Source organism: Rhinopithecus roxellana, chromosome 16 (assembly GCF_007565055.1).
Source record: "Rhinopithecus roxellana isolate Shanxi Qingling chromosome 16, ASM756505v1, whole genome shotgun sequence".
NCBI lineage: Eukaryota > Metazoa > Chordata > Mammalia > Primates > Cercopithecidae > Rhinopithecus > Rhinopithecus roxellana.
The window spans coordinates 111,806,780-111,825,447 of NC_044564.1; the positions used below are offsets into that span (position 1 = coordinate 111,806,780).

An 18,668-nucleotide genomic window follows, 5' to 3' on the forward strand; every position below is an offset into this window, starting at 1 on the left:
GAGTGGGTAGATTGCAAGAAAGAATTCTATAGCATGATGTGTATGGTAGATACTAAGGGTGTCCATCCACATCCCCAGAGGTTCCCTCTACCATTGTGAGTGCTACAGTTTCTAATGGTCCCACACTTACTCCATGTGTGGACATGTATCAATAGGCTAATCTAAGTGGAAAAGGCAGAAGGGGACATGAAGAGGGCACAGCCATAAATTAAAAGAGTTAGGCTCTAGGAATGCAATTTGAGAGACTCATTTTAACTCTTTCGGAATTCTCTGTTTCTTCATTTCTAAAATAGTAGCATAACTACTCTATTAAATTCACATGATCATTGTGACAAAAACATTGAGTAAATTTTGTAAAAATATTTGGGTAATTAGGCATAAATGGTACTACAAGGAAGTTTTGGTTTTGGCACTGGCTTCCTGTTCAAGTATATTTTACAAAGAGGCAAAGGATGATAGACCACGTTTTAAATTTATCTAGAGTTATTTCATCAAAATCATCTTATTAGATATTACCCTAGTATTATAAAATAATTACATGATTTTCAAAAGCAACCTCTATATTAATCTCCCAATACTCTCATCTTACAACAACCTGTCTAAAGTTTCTAATTTGTCTGTTTCTCTTTCCTTCCCCTCCAAATTAATCTCCCCAATCCATTTCGTTATAAATCACCCTTGCTCCCTGAATTCATTAAGTGTCCTGAGCCTCCTTCTCTGCCTTCTCCTCATAGCAAAATGCATGTGTCCTTGACTCTACAGCTCTGTCCTTTGGGTCTTCCATTTCTGGAACCTCAACACTCAGATGGTGCCTTACTGGCTGGATTGGCATTTGGCAAATGCTCAGCGTGTGGATACACGTCCAAGGATCTGTCTGTATGTTTCATTCATCTTTTCAGTTATTCTGGGGTTTAAGGAAGAGTGGGCTTTCTCTCTTATTTTTCATTTGTCCCAAGTTTCTCTCCCAGGAGAAGCATAATAAATGCTTCTTAGATATTAACTTTCAGTGCTGTCCCTGCACTTGGGAGTCCTTTTGTCCTCTGATTAGAGACCTCTTTGTTGTTTAGGAATTTTCGCATATACCCTATTACTTCTTTCTGCTCATGTCCAGAACCACTTAAGCTGCCCTTCCTGCCATCTCCCCAGCCATCTTAACATCCATCAGTGACTCCCTATTGATTTTAGGGTGAAAACCTCAATCCTTAACCCACACTACATGGCTTTATGTGATTTGGCCATGTCTGGCCTCTCTACCTGATTGCCTTGCCTTCCCTCTTTCAGCCTGCATTTCAGATACATCAATCTTTTTCTAGGTCTTTCAACAAGGCCCAGCCCCCTTCGCTAATTAGTGCCTGATCATCCTTGAGAGTTAGGGACATCTCCACAAGCCTCCATGGACTCCCCATTCTACATCAGCTCCCTGGTTACAGGCTTTCATGGAATGATGTTCCTTTCCTCCATAGTGCTTGCCTCAGTGTGAAATTACACATCATTTAGTGTGATTATGTGATGAACACCTCACTCCCTGGCCACAATAAAAGCTTCTGGAGAGCAGGGACCACATGACTTTTGCTCACCATTGGGTTTCCGGTGCCTTGCGTAGGTGCCTGGCCCTCCTAGTGAGTGCTTAGGACGTATTCTTTAAATTCACAAGTGGATCAATTTTGGTTTGATCCACATGGATCTTCGTAGTATTAAAAGTGAAACAATGTATGCACAATTTTTTTTTTTTTTTTTTTTTTTTTTTTTTTTTTTTTTTTTTTTTTTTTTGAGACAGAGTCTCTCTCTGTTGCCCAGGCTGGAGTGCAGTGGTGTGATCCTGGCTCACTGCAACCTTTACCTCCTGGGTTTTCAAGCAATTCTCCTGCCTCAGCCCCCCAAGTAGCTGGGATTACAGGCACCTGTCACCACACCTGGATAATTTTTTTTTTTTGCGTGTTTTTAGCAGAGATAGGGTTTTACCATATTGGCCAGGGTGGTCTCAAACTCCTGACCTCGTGATCCACTCGCCTCAGCCTCCCAAAGTGCTGGGATTACAGGCCTGAGCCACTGCACCCAGCCAATAATTTCTAATAAATAAAATAAGTATTGTATTTGAGGCTTTGCAAAGGCATCTCATCACATTTTTATGAAGTTTAGTATTTTTGTACTATATTTATTAGTATACTTATCCTAGTTTCATACAACTTACTTCTAGAATATATTAGTCAGTTTCTAATACTTTAATTCATTTTTGTCTATTTAATTTTCTTTTATCTAGGCACCATTTTGTATACCTGAAACAAATGAACAAAGTAAAAAGTAATGTCATATGCATATATTTCTATAGATGTATCCAGATGGAACAAGCTTATTGCCACGTACAATGCTGAGAACCTGGGTCACCTAATGAAATTTAGTTTGCAATTCTTCAAACTAAAACTCCTGGGATATTTATTAAAAAGTATTTTTTAGAAGACAGGTCAAGATCTATTTGAAAAGGGCCATGAAATATGGATAGCCATGGTCCTGCTTATATACTGATTACAAAACAAAACAAAACAATCCTTAAAATAAACAAAAAATACCAGTAATTAATCTCCTTGGAAGACAGTTTAGCAACCAGCAGTTAGTTCAGCATGCTTCTTGGTAGTCTTAATGTAGATCTTCAAAGGCATTTCTCACACAGAGAGGCAAACAGCTTACCTAGGAAAAAAGCTTCTAATAACCCACAGTTAGGATAATCAGGGAGTAGGAAATGAGAGAGAGAGAGCCGTTAATCTTTGTTTGAAACCAAGGACAAAAATGCCAGCAAACCTGATGTCCATTTAAGGAGCATCACCTCTACAGTTCAACAGAATTATACTCATTTTGTTAAAACATACCAGGTATGGGCAAACCAACAGAGAGGCCAGCACCACCGTCAGATAATTTCCCATCGATGTAGACTTTCCAGACGCCATTGGCACTTGTCCAAGTGATTGCAATATGATGCCATCTGCCATCATTCACTGAGGGACAATTTGTTATCTTTTCCTTGCCATTCACATAAAGAACCCAGCTGTGGAGAGAAAGATTCCAGGGAATGTAGTCATTAGCCATATGTTGCAATCCTTACTGTGGGGCATGTTACTATTTTTCTTCTTTTCCTTTTTTTTTGTGGGTAAAGTACTTCGTGTAAACCCATTACTCTTCTTTTTTTCTCCATTTGGTCACATTTTGTAAAAGCAGATTTTATTTACTAATTATACTTGATTGCAGCTCACTGAAAATTGGTTTGCGTTCTTAAACACTGAGGGGTAGGAAAAAGTCTTAGGATGAGCCAGGAGAAGTTGCTCCAATTTGAGACAGTTTACCAACTGGCTGTTTTGGAGAGAATGAGTCAAGAATGGAAAGGGTGAGAATTGTGTAAATGCCAGACTGACATCCTTCTTCCAGAATGTAAGTTTCTTAAGACCAAGAACAAATTTCAGATGTTTTGTAGATGCTTCATCAAACAAACAATAAGTCTGTTTGATGGTTGCTGCTGTGGTATGAATATTTGTGTGCTCTCTTGTGTGCTCTCAAAATTTACGTATTGAAATGTAATCACCAATGTGATTAGGAGGTGGAGTCTTTGGGAAGTGATTAGGTCATGAAGGCTCTGACAAGACCACTTGCACCTTCACCATGTGAAGGCATAGTAAGAAGGTGCCATCTGTGGACAGGAAAGTAGGGCCTCCCCAGACACTAACTATGCTGGCACCTTGATCTTGAAGCCTCCAGAACTGTGAGAAATACATTTCTGTTCTTTACAAGCCACCAAGTCTATGCTATTTATTGTAGTAGCCTGAATGGACTAAGACAGTTGCTCATGCAGTCATATGTCAGACAAAGTATGCCGATCCAAAGAAAAGAATATTTGAAACAAGGATGGCCAGCCAGAAGATGTTTCCAACAACTGTGTCATTCAGGGAAATAACAAAGCTAATAAGCAGTTTAAAGTGAAAAATCTTCAAAATCAAATGGAGAAAAAGAAACAATTAGAGAAAGTTGATGATGAAGATAAAAATTCATTGACTACTTCTCCCAGCATCTTATCAGATCTTGTTTACAGATGTTTATGAAAAAATAGTTTTTGCGATATTAATGGTTTCCTTTCTGCATTTTTCCAGTTTCTCTCCTTATTCAAGGAGGCAACAAGTTCTCTCTCTATATTTTGTCTCAAAGGAGGGTTTTTGCAAACTTCTTGGATTTTTGTTTTTTTAACAGATCTAGTAAATAAAGAAGAATAGTATTTGAGGATGGGAGATTTCTACCAGAATAGTGAGATTCCCCTGGATTGGGGATAGAAAAAAAAAGCTCAGTGGGTTTTGAACACCAACAACCTGCTCATAAGTAGAATTTCGGTGGATCTGAGAGGAAAAGACCATGTGGTGCACCACAGAATCTAACCACATTGAAGTTATGAACCTGACGTTTTGCCAAGGATTTCATATGTTTAAAAAGCAGTGGTTTTAAAGGGACCATAAAGGCTGGGTCAGTGGACAGCTCAGTGATAAATAATCCGGACAGTTGACCAGTGATGGAAGTTCTGCTTAAGTCTGTGGCTCTTTGGCAAGACTCTGGGTACAACTAAGGTTGGCTCTCGTGACAACCCAGGGGGATGGGACCCCGAAGTTGGAATTAATGGATTCTAAAAAAATATGCATACTGAGTTTGTATACTGATTTGTATGCAATACACTGGTCTCCCAAGGGTCAATGATGTCACTGAAATCCCTTAACTTTGAGAGGTCCTATTATATAAAAGAAAGAGCATCAGTATTTGAGTCAGAGTTTGAGACTTAGCCCTGCTACTTCCAAGGTGTGAGATTTGGGGCACGTCATTTAGACTTTCTGAAACTTTATTACACTGTCTGTAAAATGGGCACAGTTCCTCAGGTCATTGTGAATATCAGAAGTAATACATATGAAAATACTTAGTAAACAGCAAAACACAATACATGTTTGAGGTATTATCACTAAAATTTTACCTTCTTACAGAACTTGCTCAGATGCTCCATTTGATTATTGATACCCTGCTGTTTTCTGAGAACAACTGACCCTCTACTTTCCCATTTCCCATCCTCAATGTCAGTTCTAATTTGGCTCCAAGATAAGGTCTTAAGCACAGCCTTCCCGACGCTTCTGCTTACCCATTATAATCAGTCAGGAGCAAAGTATTGTCGCTGCCATTATCAACTGCATAGGAGATTGGTGTTCCATAGTTCATGTCATCAGAGGATTTCATCCAGAAGGTACAGGTTAGAGCATGGAGAGATGGGAGCACACCATCTAGCATGACGTATCCATAGATGCCAGAAACTTCAAAATCCAGATTAAAGCCTGTAGACTGTTCTGTAATGAATAAGAAAAGCGTGCAGGTGATGGCACTTGGAAGACATTTCCAATTGTCAAAGGAAGCAGTGCTATTGTCAAAGAAGCTCATTTCAGTGAATATGATTATTTACCTAAGAAGCAGTTTCAAAATTAAATAAATATTATTTACAAAATACATAGTGCATTCTTTTAAACAAAATAATCAGTGAGTATACAAGATAGGAAAAGCATTCAATAGCAAAAGGAAGCAGAGAAACAGGAAGTAGTTGGAAGGAGAGGTGGAACCGAAGTGCTACTAAAGCCAGGAGATACTAAAGTATGTCTGTATGCTAATGAGAATGACTCAGTAGAGAGGAAGTAATTGATGTCACAGGAGAGAAGGAGGAGAATCTGCAAGGGTAACATGCTACCCTATTTAGGACTCTGGCTTTTCCCTATTTCATGAGCAATTCAGCTCTGCCCCAAACCTGCATAGCCCACTCAATAAAACAAGTCTTACAGCTAAAAGACTCTAGTCTCCTGAGAAAGTATTTAGATTTGATCTGCTGATTCTCAAACATGTTCATGGATTCTCACCTCTGAAGTCAAGCGGCTTATCAAAGTATCCTTTTTATTATAAATAAGTAGAATGTGAAGAGCTCTATTAAATTCAGTTTTCTCTATTTCCCCCCTAAATTTTTAAGCTTTAATTTTATCATCTGTGCCACTGAGGATAATAGTAGTAGTACCTAGTTTGTTGGATGGCTGTGAAGATTAAATGAGTACAAAGTCTTTGGCATAGTTTTTGGCCTATGGGCAGTGCTTGGTGCAGGCAAAATTGGTATTGTTATTACAGTACTATTTTTAGTATTATTAATAACACTGAGTTGATATATACCTGTTTCACACCTGTTGCCTGAAAATCCTGGTTGACATTTACAACTGTATGAATTTAATTCATCCACACAGGTGGCCTGATTTCTACATGGGTTAGACTGACATTCATTGATGTTCAATTCACAGTGTGATCCTGTGAAGCCAGCTGCACACAGGCATCTGAAAGAAAACAAAATGTTGTAACAATTAGAACAGTTGTAGGAAGTCTCCCATTTATGACAATCTTATCTGAAAAGACTTTGAAAATCAAAATGCTGGAACATATTTTCAACATCAAAGTGCTTTAATTGTAGATTACTTTTTCCAGTTCACCTGATTCAACCTATATAAGATAAGATGTATTAGAAATGTTATAGTAGCAAAAATAAAGTAGAAAGTAGTTCTGGTCCAGGTGAAATATAATTCACACATTGTGGTTTCTCTCCTCATAGGAGTTCTCAGAAAAATATGAAAAGTTCAGATGTTGTTCTAAAGGCTTTTATATGTTAAGCCAATTTTCATAACAATGAGGCAATACTAGTATTATTCCCATTTTACAGATGAGCTAAACTGTGGCTCAGAGAGGTTAAAGAATTTGCCCAAGTTCTATTGCTACCAAGTGGTGGAGTGGGATTTTGAATCAACCTATATCCTTTTTCTTAATCAGGATGCTATACAGTTTCTGTGCTATGCAACAAACCATTTAAAACTCATCAGAATGGAAAGTATATCTGGTAATGTCAAATGTTGACAGGAGTGTCATAAAATAGAAAGTCCCATATAGTGAGTAGGACTACAATTTGGCAATGTCCTGAGAAGTTGAGAGTTTGTGTTCCCAGAGCCCTATAAATCCATTTCTTGTTTTCTGCTCTAAGAGATAATTACACAAGGTGCACAGGGACCATATAACAAATGTTCATAGCAGCATCATTCTAAATGTCTATGGAGAGGAGAATGAGAAAATGAATCATAGCGTAATTAAGTCCATCATGTAATGGAATACTAAGGAGCAATTGAAATGAACAAACCAGAGCCAAATGTAACCACCTTGATAATACTTGAAAATATGCTGTGTGGAAAAAAAAAACAAATGGCAAAAAGAATATCTATGTTATGATGCCACTTATGTAACATGTAAGTTATATACTGTTTATAGAAGTCATATATGTACCAAAATATAAACCCGAATAAGAAAGATATATTCAGACTTCAGGACAGTGATTACTGCTGGGGGAAGAAGGTGAGTATGTGTGTGTGTGTGTATGTGTGTGTGTGCGCACGCATGTGTATGCGTGCGTGTGTTGAAGGGAATCCAGCCCTACCTTTAGAACTTAAGTCTTTAAAACAAAAGATGTGAATCAAATATGGCAAAATACTAAGGTTTGATAATCACAGTGATCAGTACATGACTTTTATTATTCTTTGTAATTTTCCGTGTGACTGAAATAGTTTGTAATTTAAAAAGACTGGTCCACTAAATGCAAGTTAATGTTATCATTACTAGCATGTTCATATGAAAACCTCTTTGATACTGACCTAACAGTGACTAACAGGAATAACTGGTGGTTGGTGGATTTAAGCAAAACTCTCATTTGAAATTGGGGGATCTTTACTGGGTCTATGCATTTGATGGTAAATCTATTTTGACGATAATTTCACTCACCTTTGTCCTCCTGTGTTTGGTGTCATTACAACACTATCATATCCTCATCTATGAAACAGATTCACTTTGTCAACAACCTACATTCCTTCTGAATTGGGAGCATGTACTTTCACCTTTCTTCTAGTTAGGATTTAGACAACTTTGGTATTCATCAATCGTTTTAAACCCAGGAAAGAGTTTGGAACTCGTTGTTCATCTGGAAACTTCTCACTGCCTACAGTTAGGTATATGCCAGAAAATGTCAAATACCCATAAGAAAGCAGCGCTACATGATAAGACCTCATTTCCATATTGAAGGTGAGGATATTGTGGGAGGATGGTAATGGAAGGGGGCTGAACTAGAAGGAAGGGGATTGGGAAATGTTGCAATTGGGCTAGACCTCTTTTGTTCTTTTTTGGTTTTTACTTTTGTAAACTTATAACACCAGCAGCACCTTGAGGACAATACAGTTTTCTAAAATTTTGTAAGCAAGAGAAATCTGTCTTGTGTATTACAGATGTGCTGTCTTCTGTACTCCCCTGCAAAGAGTGGGGGATGGAACAGGATAGTCTTGATAATGACAACAGGAGAGGGTTGTTTTTCAAACTGTATTCTACTGACACTTAAGAGCTGCCTCAGGGAGACATAGTCTTTCTTCCCCTCAAACACTACTATTTTCAGCCACAAAAGCTTAGCTTTTATTATTTTACTTTTTTACATTCATGTTAGATTTCTTTTAACAAAAGGTTACTAAAAAAGTTTCAAAATTGTGGACATAGAATATAGATGAGCACTATCACAATATGACTGCAGATTCCATTTTGATTTTATCTGGTATAAAAACTTCAGCTAAAGCACGGGTGGATCACCTGAGGTCAGGAGTTCGAGACCAGCCTGGCCAACATGGTGAAACCCCCATTTCTGCTAAAAATACAAAAGTTAGCCAGGCCTGGTGGCGAGCACCTGTAATCCCAGCTACTCGGGAGGTTGAGGCAGGAGAATCGCTTGAACCCAGGAGAAGGAGGTTACAGTGAGCTGAGATCCCGCCATTGCACTCCAGCCTGGGCAACAAGAGTAAAACTTCATCTCAAAAATATAAAAATAAATAAATAAATAAAATATGGGCTTTGTCTAGTGCTACTGTGTTTGCTTCTGAGTAATTATATTTCCTTTCATCTTTTGTGACTTTCCCAGTATAGAATGTTAGTTCCCAAACATGGCTGTGCATCAGAATCATCGGGAAACTTAAGCCATAACAGGTTGCCTATTTTAAAATGGTAGGCTCTACTCGGGGCTTAGTGAAGCAGAAATGGCGGTGGGAATATTCAACTGTAGCTTATCCTCGGGCCAGCATTTGAAAATGGCTGACTTGAGACTCAAAGCAATACTCCATAAAGGCTGCAGAAACACTGACTAGTTTAGAAAAATAAAAAAAAAAGTGAAAAGAATCAGACTTAGCCTTTACCTGAAGCTATTGGCACCGTCTTTACAGGTAGCTCCATTTTTGCATGGCCGACTGAGACACTCATCCACGTTCTTTCCACATCGGGTACCCAAAAATCCAGGTGGGCATTTGCACAAGAATCCCCCAACCTGGTCTTCACAGACTGCATTATTTAAGCATGGGTTTGACTGGCATTCATTGACTTCTGTTTCACAATGCAGGCCTGAGGATGGAGATGGAAGAGAAACAGCCCAAATGATTAACTCCCTGGGAACACTGTAATTAAAGTGTTGACTCCCTGGAGGATGCTGCTTCTAGAGGCTTGGAATGCAGGCTGTGGAGCCACTGGCCCATCAAACTGGTTTGAGATCCATTCTGTAATGGGCTCTGGCTTTTGCAAGTCATTTTTTTGTGGACTCTGAGTTTTTTCTTTTTTCTTGAGACAGAGTCTCGCTCTGTCTCCAAGGCTGGAGTACAGTGGCGCGATCTCGGCTCACTGCAAACTTCACCTCCTGGATTCAAGCGATTTTCCTGCCTCAGTCTCCTGAGTAGCTGGGACTACAGGCACCCATCACCACACGTGGTTAATTTTTGTATTTTTTTTAGTAGAGACAGGGTTTCACCATTTTGGCCAAGATGGTCTTGAAATCCTGAGCTCAAGTAATCCACCTGCCTCGGCCTCCCAAAATGCTGGGATTACAGGCATGAACCACCATGCCCAGCCGATAATCTGCTTTTTTAAATCTTATTTTTTTTGAAATTAAGTTTGGTAACAGACATCTAATTGAGATAATGTTAAGAAATAAAGCTAGCCATTCAAAACTTGCCTGTTTCTTTGATCTTGCTTTTTTCCTTTACTGGCCACTTTCTTTCTTGGATTTACCCTTTAGCAATTAAGCATACACTTTTAAACCATATTATTGTGCATCTGTCCGTAATATGATATTACATATGTCTCCAGTTCCTTCTTGAAAGTTTGCCTTAACACACACACACATACCACATACACAAATTATTTTTTGCTGAACCATTTGAGAGTTTTGCAGACCTGCGTGCCCTTTCACCCCAAACATCTCAGCATATATTTCCTCAAAAAATGAATACTTTCTCTTACATAATCACCATGCAGTCATAAAATCCAAACATTCACATTAATATATATCATGTTAAGAAATGTACTAATTTGTGGTGGTTTACAAGATTTTAAGACAACTTGGGAAGACTGGAAACATCTTACCTACATATCCTTTCACACATGTGCAACGATAGCCAGCCACACCATCAACACAGATTCCTTTATTTAAACAAGGACTGGAGCTACACTCATTTATATTTTCTTCACACCGCAGACCTGCAAATAATTATTAATCTTTGAACTGGAGAAAACTTGAAAGGACTTTAAGACCAATAGTTTCCAAGCAAGTTGTTCAGGCATTGGAATAGGGAAATTGGAAGTCATGGCTAACATGTTTGTGACAAATTTAACTCTTTGCCAAACATGTTGAAATAAAATGTTTCTTCTATTCTGTGAACTGCAAATTTTTTCTAGCAAGAATCCTAACATATTCAGCATGCAATGGAAAATGATAACTATGAATATCTGACCATATTTTTTTAGTTAAAAAGATGCGTGATTTTGTTTTAAAATTCTCCTCCTTATTTGTTTGCAAGTTGTTCTCTTTTTGAGTTTATTCCTTTTAGAGTTAAGTGGTAACAGTTACAGCGTTACAAAGTTGGCAAAAATTATGGGAGAAATATATTGAATGAAGAAAATAACTCATTTTCTTCTGCAAATTAGGGAAACACAGCCAAATTTCTGTGCAGCTGTCCCATGTTTTGTGTGAACATAATTTGAGAACTAGATGTAATTCATATTCTTTATTTTACACATCTAGAATTAGATCCAAAGAGGTCTGTGACATTGCCAAGGACAGGCACAGAAATGAGCCTAGAACCATAAATCTTCACATTCAAGAACATATGTACAAAGACTCCTTGAGTTGAAGAGTTTAGGATGCTTAAATTTATAACTCATGGAATTATGTAACACATATCTAATAATTTATGTACCTTGACATTAAAATATGCTAAAAGGAAATTTCACAATGAAAGTTGTTTTTATGAGACTAGTAAATCTAACATAAAATCTACACTTTCATATAGACCATAATGAACACTTTTTTTCACAGTAAATCCACACAATAAATGTAATGGCTAATAAATAATACACATAATGCATTTCACATCTAGTAAATATATATTTATCTTATTTAGAAACTTGGTTCTACTTTTCTCATAGTATGTGTCTACCATTCTGGTCACAAGTTTTTACTATGATTCAACTCCAGGTGTCACTAACATGAGATTTGGAATTTTAAATAAAAAATGTAGGATACAGGTGCATAATTTTAATACGGTCTATGGAAATGCAACCATAGGCAGACAGTGGAGAGGAAAGAGCATGAGAAAGAAAATGGGAATCAGGCCAGCAATCTGGATGTGGTTCCAGCTGTTGAATACACACCCTTGGTTAGGGGTGATGAGTTTGCTGGTCTGCAGTTGGTCTCACAGCATGTGGGCCTCTTAGAGTATAAGCTGAGAGCAATTTGTTTCAAGATATTTATGACGTGGCCCCTAAACATAGGCCTGGGACTACCAGTGTTGCATGGCTTTGAGATACAGAAAATATATGAGTTGTTCCAAATGATTACTACTGTAAATTATGTTAAACATTTTCATGTCTCTACGGAAATTGTTTTTAGATACACATAAAGTTATGGTTCCTCTGAAATGTTATCAGGATTTTACTAAACTTTTTAAGATATAGAAAATTATATACCCACATGCATTAAAATATATATTCAGATATCTTTTTAGTATAATAATGATTTCATGAGTTAGGTACAATGCTGGATGATTTATTTGATCTCAGTACTCTCCATAATAATATCATGGGGTCATTACTATTTATAAAGTAGTAAATCCTAGTCTATTTTATTAGAATATATCATCAGTATTATAATAATTATAATGTGGGTTAACAAGGGAATTGAGAATAAGATCACTGTTTCTGAACTATTTTTGTGAGAAGGTGCTGAAAACTGCGACTCTTAAGACATTTAGAGAAATCTCCAAACTGCTTTCCACAGTAACTGAACTAATTGACATTCCTAAAAAAGTGTATAAGCATTCCGTGTTTTTCTACAACCTTGCCAGCATGTGTTATTTTTTGACTCTTTAATAATAGCCATTCTGGCCGAAGGCAGTGACTGAGGTAATCCCAGCACTTTGGGCGGCTGGGGCGGATAGATTACCGGAGGTTAGGAGTTTGAGACCAGCCTGACCAATATGGTGAAACCCTGTCTCTACTAAAAATACAAAAAATTAGCCGGGCATGGTGGCATGCGCCTGTAGTCTCAGCTACTTGGGAGGCTGAGACAGGAGAATTGTTTGAACCTGGGAGGCAGAGGTGGTAGTGAGCTGAGCTCATGCCACTGCACTCCAGCCTGGGCGACAGAGTGAGACTCCATCTCAAAAAATACAAAAATTAAAAAAAAAAAAAAGCCATTCTGATTGGTGTGAGATGGGATCTCATTGTCGTTTTGATTGGCCTTTTCTGATGATTAGTGATGATGAGCTTTTTTTTGTGTTTGTTGGTTGCTTATTGTCATCTTAGAGAAGTGTCTATTCATGTCCTTTGCCCACTATTTAATGAGGTTATTTGTGTTTTGCTTGTTGATTTGTTTAAGCTCCTCATAGATTCTGAGTACTAGGCCTTTGTCAGATGCATAGTTTTCAAGTATTTTCTCCCACTCTGTAGGTTGCCTGTTTACTCCATTGATGCTTTCTTCTGTAGTGCAGAAGCTCTTCAATTTAATTAGGTCCTACTTGTTAATTTTTGTTTTTGTTGCAATTGCTTTTGGGGACTCAGCCATAAATCCTTTGCCAAGGCTGATGTCAAGAAGGGTATTTCCTGGGTTTTCTTATTTTTTTTTTTTTATTTTTTATTTTTTTTGAGACGGAGTCTCGCTCTGTCGCCCAGGCTGGAGTGCAGTGGCCGGATCTCAGCTCACTGCAAGCTCCGCCTCCCAGGTTCATGCCATTCTCCTGCCTCAGCCTCCCGAGTGGCTGGGACTACAGGCGCCCGCCACCTCACCCAGCTAGTTTTTTGTATTTTTTAGTAGAGACGGGGTTTCACCGTGTTCGCCAGGATGATCTCGATCTCCTGACCTCGTGATCCGCCCGTCTCGGCCTCCCAAAGTGCTGGGATTACAGGCTTGAGCCACCGCGCCCGGCCTCTTATAGGATTTTTATAGTTTGAAGTTTTACATTTAAATCTTTAATGCATCTCAAATTAATTTTTGTACATGGTAAAAGGTTGGGGTCCAGTTTCATTTTTCTGCATATAGTTGGCCAGAAATCCCAGCAATCTCATTACTGGGTATACATCCGAAGAAAAATAAATCATTCTACCAAAAAGACACATGTGCTTGTGTGTTCATCCCAGTGCTATTTACAATAGCAAAGACATGGAATACACCTACGTGCCCATCAATGGTGGATTAAAGAAAATGTGGTACTTATATATCATGGAATATTATACAGTCATAGAAACTCCACAAAATCATGTCCTTTGCAGCAACATGAATGCAGCTGCAGGCCATTATTCTAAGTGAATTAAAGCAGGAACAGAAAGCCAAATACTGCATGTTCTCACTTAAAGTGGGAGCTAAACATTGAGTACACATGGAATAAAAATAGGAACAATAGATGCTAGGTACTATTAGAGGGGAGAAGAAAGGTGGTGTGGGCTGAAAAACTACCTATTAAGGTACTATTCTCACTACCTGGGTGATGGAATTATCTGTCCTCCAAACCTCAGCATCATGCAATATATCCGTGTAACAAAACTGCACTTGTACTCTCTGAATTAGTAAAAGTTGAAATTATTTGTCATAAATAAAAAGATTTTGAATGCTAAAAAATAACACTTAAATATGTATTTATTTAAGTTAAAAGGAGAGGCATAGTGGTCCATAACAATTTCAAGGATACATGTGCCCTTCAAGGATACACACATATATTCACACACACACACACACACATGAAAATCCACAGAAGTTAGCATATACACTTCATAAATTCAGTAAAATACTAGTAAAAAGCTTCGGGAGGACCTTGTATTTGTAGTAAGCTTTACATATTTTCTGTCATTTCCTCACCTCCATTTTTACAAATGAAGAAACAGGTTCAGTGAAGTTAAATGTCTGTCCAAGGTCACACATCTAGCTGGCAAAGATGGGAACACGCCTGCCTGTTTTATAAAGCAATTACATACTGCCATATTGATATCTTGTTCTCCTTACATAACAGAATAAGGACAAGAACACTTTCCCAATGCATGTAAGTAATATTAGAAAATACGCTTCTTCAATATGTTTATAATATCCTATAAATGTATCTTTGACACATTCCAAATTTATCTCGGTGATGACATCTTAATGATTCAAAGTTTCATATTGTTAAAAACAAGAAACCTTCCCCTTACCTGTGTAACCTGATGGGCACTCACAAATGAATTCCCCAATCAGGTCTTTACAAACTCCATTGTTGAGGCAAGGCAGTGGGCTGCACTCATCGATGTCTGTTTCACACTTTAAGCCTACAATGTAAACCAAATACTGAGGGACAATCCAAGGATGGGATTAACCAAAACAGAACTATGATCATTTAAAGGTAATTATCTCAATAATCAGAATTTTTAAGTGGGTAGTGGTAAAGAAAAGGGCAATATTCATTAAGTGCTACCATCTATTAAGTATTTAATGGAGGTACTACCTCTAAGCAAACAAATTTAAGATTTTCTTACTTTTTTTTTTTTCTTTTTTTTTTTTTTTAAAGGAGTCTCGCTCTATCACCCAGGCTGGAGTGCAGTGGCCTGATCTTGGCTCACTGCAAGCTCTGCCTCCCGGGTTCACGTCATTCTCCAGCCTCAGCCTCTGGAGTTGCTGGGACTACAGGCGCCCGCCACTGCGTCCTGCTAATTTTGTTTTTGTATTTTTAGCAGAGATGGGGTTTCACCGTGTTAGCCAGGATGGTCTCGATCTCCTGACCTCGTGATCCACCCGCCTTGGCCTCCCAAAATGCTAGGATTACAGGCATGAGCCATTGTTCCCGGCCAAGATACTCTTATAAAGATACATAGAAGATAGCAAAAGATCCCAAATTGGAAGTGGGTTGGGGGCACTTGGAAGCATAAAATGGAGCCAGGAATTATGCTAATTTCAAAATGAAAGCTACAATATCATCTGTACTTGCTACCAAGGTCACCTGGCTGAGGGGTGGAGGTGGGGCTAAAGCCTGCCAGATCACAGCTCACATGCCAGGTGTCCCAGAGTGGCTGCATCTTCCCACAGGGAGCACATGGGCTTTCTACGGGCTAGCTGTGCTGGAAACCCATTTTCTTTCTCAGGGGCCTCCTCACTAGCATCAGCATTACCTGGGAACGCAATAAAAATACAAATTCTCAGGCTGTACTCTAGACCGACTGAATCAGAAATTCTGGGGCTGGGGTCCAGCAATCTGTGTTTTTAACAAGCCTTCCAGATGATTGTGATGCACATGACTATTTGAGAACCACTGTCCTATATTATACCCTATCTCAACCACCACTCATTTACAGAATTCCCAAACAAGATCCTTTATTTCTTATGGAACATCAAGGTAAATATTTTTATAAAAATTCACAAAGACACACACGCACACAACACAAGCCAGCTATACTGGAATGCCAATATTCTAGACAGATCTCGACTATACTTTGTTTTTTGACTTTCCTTTTGCTTATCTTGTGGTGAATTCCTTTACTTAAATACTATTTCTCATTAAAAACTTTCAAGTTGGTTGTAAGAAAATGTGGCACATATACACCATGGAATATTATGCAGCCATAAAAAAGGATGAGTTTGCGTCCTTTGTAGGGACATGGATGCAGCTGGAAACCATCATTCTTAGCAAACTATCACAAGAACAGAAAACCAAACACCGCATGTTCTCACTCATAGGTGGGAACTGAACAATGAGATCACTTGGACTCGGGAAGGGGAACATCACGCACTGGGGCCTATCATGGGGAGGCGGGAGGAGGGAGGGATTGCATTGGGGAGTTATACATGATATAAATGATGAATTGATGGGTGCTGACGAGTTGATGGGTGCAGCACACCAACATGGCATAAGTATACATATGTAACAAACCTGCACGTTATGCACATGTACCCTAGAACTTAAAGTATAATAAAAAAAAAAAAACTGTCTACAATAAAACGATTATTTTAAATTAATTGCAATTTTAAGGTATATTTCATTTCCCCTCAAAAATTATGTTTCTGGACTCAAGTCGAATGTGAACCAAACTGTTAAAAAACCCCATAATTCTTACATAATTCCTACATAATAAAGTCCAAAGCCAAATTGTTTTTCTAAGCACAGCTTCCAGAAAGCTAGAAACAAAGCAACAAATCATAGCTATTCACAAGAACTTCTATTAGTGTGTAGCAAATGAGAGAAACTGCCAGTTCATTTAAAAATGTTTATACTGGACAATCTGTTCTATGTGGAGTATCATGCATAAAATTTTTGACAGAATGAAACTTTGAACATGACCCCTGGAATTGTATTTCAATTTAAATTGTAGGTTATGATAAAGACTCATAGGGAAGATGAATCTTTATTCTTTATCCAAAATGGGCAAAGAAAACTGTCATTTGTGAAGTATGTATGATTTTTTCACCTATTATCTTGTTCAACAAATTTTGGCACATTTACATAGTCTAATGTATCTTACCAGATATATTTAATATACTAAAGACTAAAGTTTGATACTGCAAGTCATAATGATTTCATATAAAAATATTAAAATCTACATTCCTCTCTGTTATTTACCTGTATATCCAAGTGGACAGAGACAAACATAACCACGCCCAAGTTGTTGGCAGGTTCCACTATTGTGGCAAGGGTTTAAGAAGCATTCATGGAAAACCTACCAGTAGCATAAAAACATCAATCAGAGACAAAGCACTCTATGTATTTCAAAGCAGTCCTGATTAGAGTCAGAAGGTTTGCAACATTAGACAGCTCGTTCCTGTTTCCAGGTAATTTCATTTAAGCTAGCTGGGTTGCTGCCTGAATAACACCGGTGCCTGCCATATAGGGGAGCAAATGATATATATCATTCTTGGGTGATGTTCTGGTAAACCTAAGGAGCATTTCCAAATGCTGGCTGCATGCTAGAATACAACTGATATTTTTAAAGTATACTAAGGTCAGGGCCTCAACTCAGATCAGCTAAATCAGGATATCTGGGAGTGAAGTCTGTATATTACTGTCTTAAAAACTTGGCCAGGATTCTGTTACTCCTCCATGTGACAGCCACTGCTTTAGGAGATCCTACAAATTCCTATGTCCACTAGGCTCAGTTTGAAATATGACTTATAGAGTCCTAACAAGTCATTATGTTTGGACTTGGCTGTAGGAAGTTGAAATCAGAAATATATCCCCATTATCCATGAAAATACTAAAAGGCAAGGAATTCATGACATTGGGCAAGTTGAATTCAGAGTAATGACTGAATCTATTAAAGTAATCAAGACTTAACAACTAGTCTTTTAAAAGATATAAAGCATTTGGTTTAGCTATGTTTTTAATTTATGTTTCTTAATTTTTAAGAATTCATACTTTTCCCCAAGAAATCTTTTTTTTTTTTTTTTGCTGGTGAAGAAATTTAAATAATTTTTATGAAAGTTGGGTAACTTTTCCTGCCAATTAGAAAAGCCCTTTCGTTAAACCAAATTCCCTTACTCAAATGATGGGTTGTGCTTGTGGTAAGTGTTTATAGTGAATCAAAAGGCTCCTCGTATCTACTCATTCTTATTGCCAGGCATTTCTGGGAAAAACTCTCATTTTTGGTACTTAGAACATCTAATGTTGCATTTTGGGAATGTTCTAAATAGGAGTCATTGTAAATACAATTATTCATTTATAAAATTCATAATCTTGTTTACCTAAAATTTCAATCCTGGTCCTTTTCCTGTATGTCAATTGTAAAATGACAAATTGCTTTCCAAGCATTCCACTAGAGAAAATTTTATGGAAAATGAACTTGCCTGACTGCTGATTTCATGCCTCTTTTTAATATGTGCAAGAGAGGCAGGGGGCACCACACTTTCCTCTGCTGCTGAGAAAGTTGAACTAAAACCTAATCAATTAAAAGAAAAACATGTCAGTGTGGTACATATGGCAGTAAGTGGACTACATCTAACACTATGGTCAATATTCTGCTTGTCAGAGTCGGTAAAGCCACATATATTTTGTTTGACTTACATTTTA

General features: G+C 37.9%; 1 protein-coding gene across 1 annotated transcript in view; it reads right to left on the bottom strand.

Moving 5' to 3' along the window:
* SVEP1 (sushi, von Willebrand factor type A, EGF and pentraxin domain containing 1) overlaps window positions 1–18,668 on the bottom strand; it is a 260,322-nt gene that overhangs the window by 82,225 nt on the left and 159,429 nt on the right. Inside the window, exons 20-27 of the mRNA XM_010365569.2 lie at window positions 18,446–18,537; window positions 17,226–17,322; window positions 14,830–14,943; window positions 10,519–10,632; window positions 9,303–9,504; window positions 6,217–6,374; window positions 5,156–5,357; window positions 2,865–3,040 (exon numbers count right to left, since the gene is read on the bottom strand). Of these exons, the coding sequence (XP_010363871.2) occupies window positions 2,865–3,040; window positions 5,156–5,357; window positions 6,217–6,374; window positions 9,303–9,504; window positions 10,519–10,632; window positions 14,830–14,943; window positions 17,226–17,322; window positions 18,446–18,537 (1,155 nt within the window). The remainder of the gene's footprint in view (window positions 1–2,864; window positions 3,041–5,155; window positions 5,358–6,216; window positions 6,375–9,302; window positions 9,505–10,518; window positions 10,633–14,829; window positions 14,944–17,225; window positions 17,323–18,445; window positions 18,538–18,668) is intronic.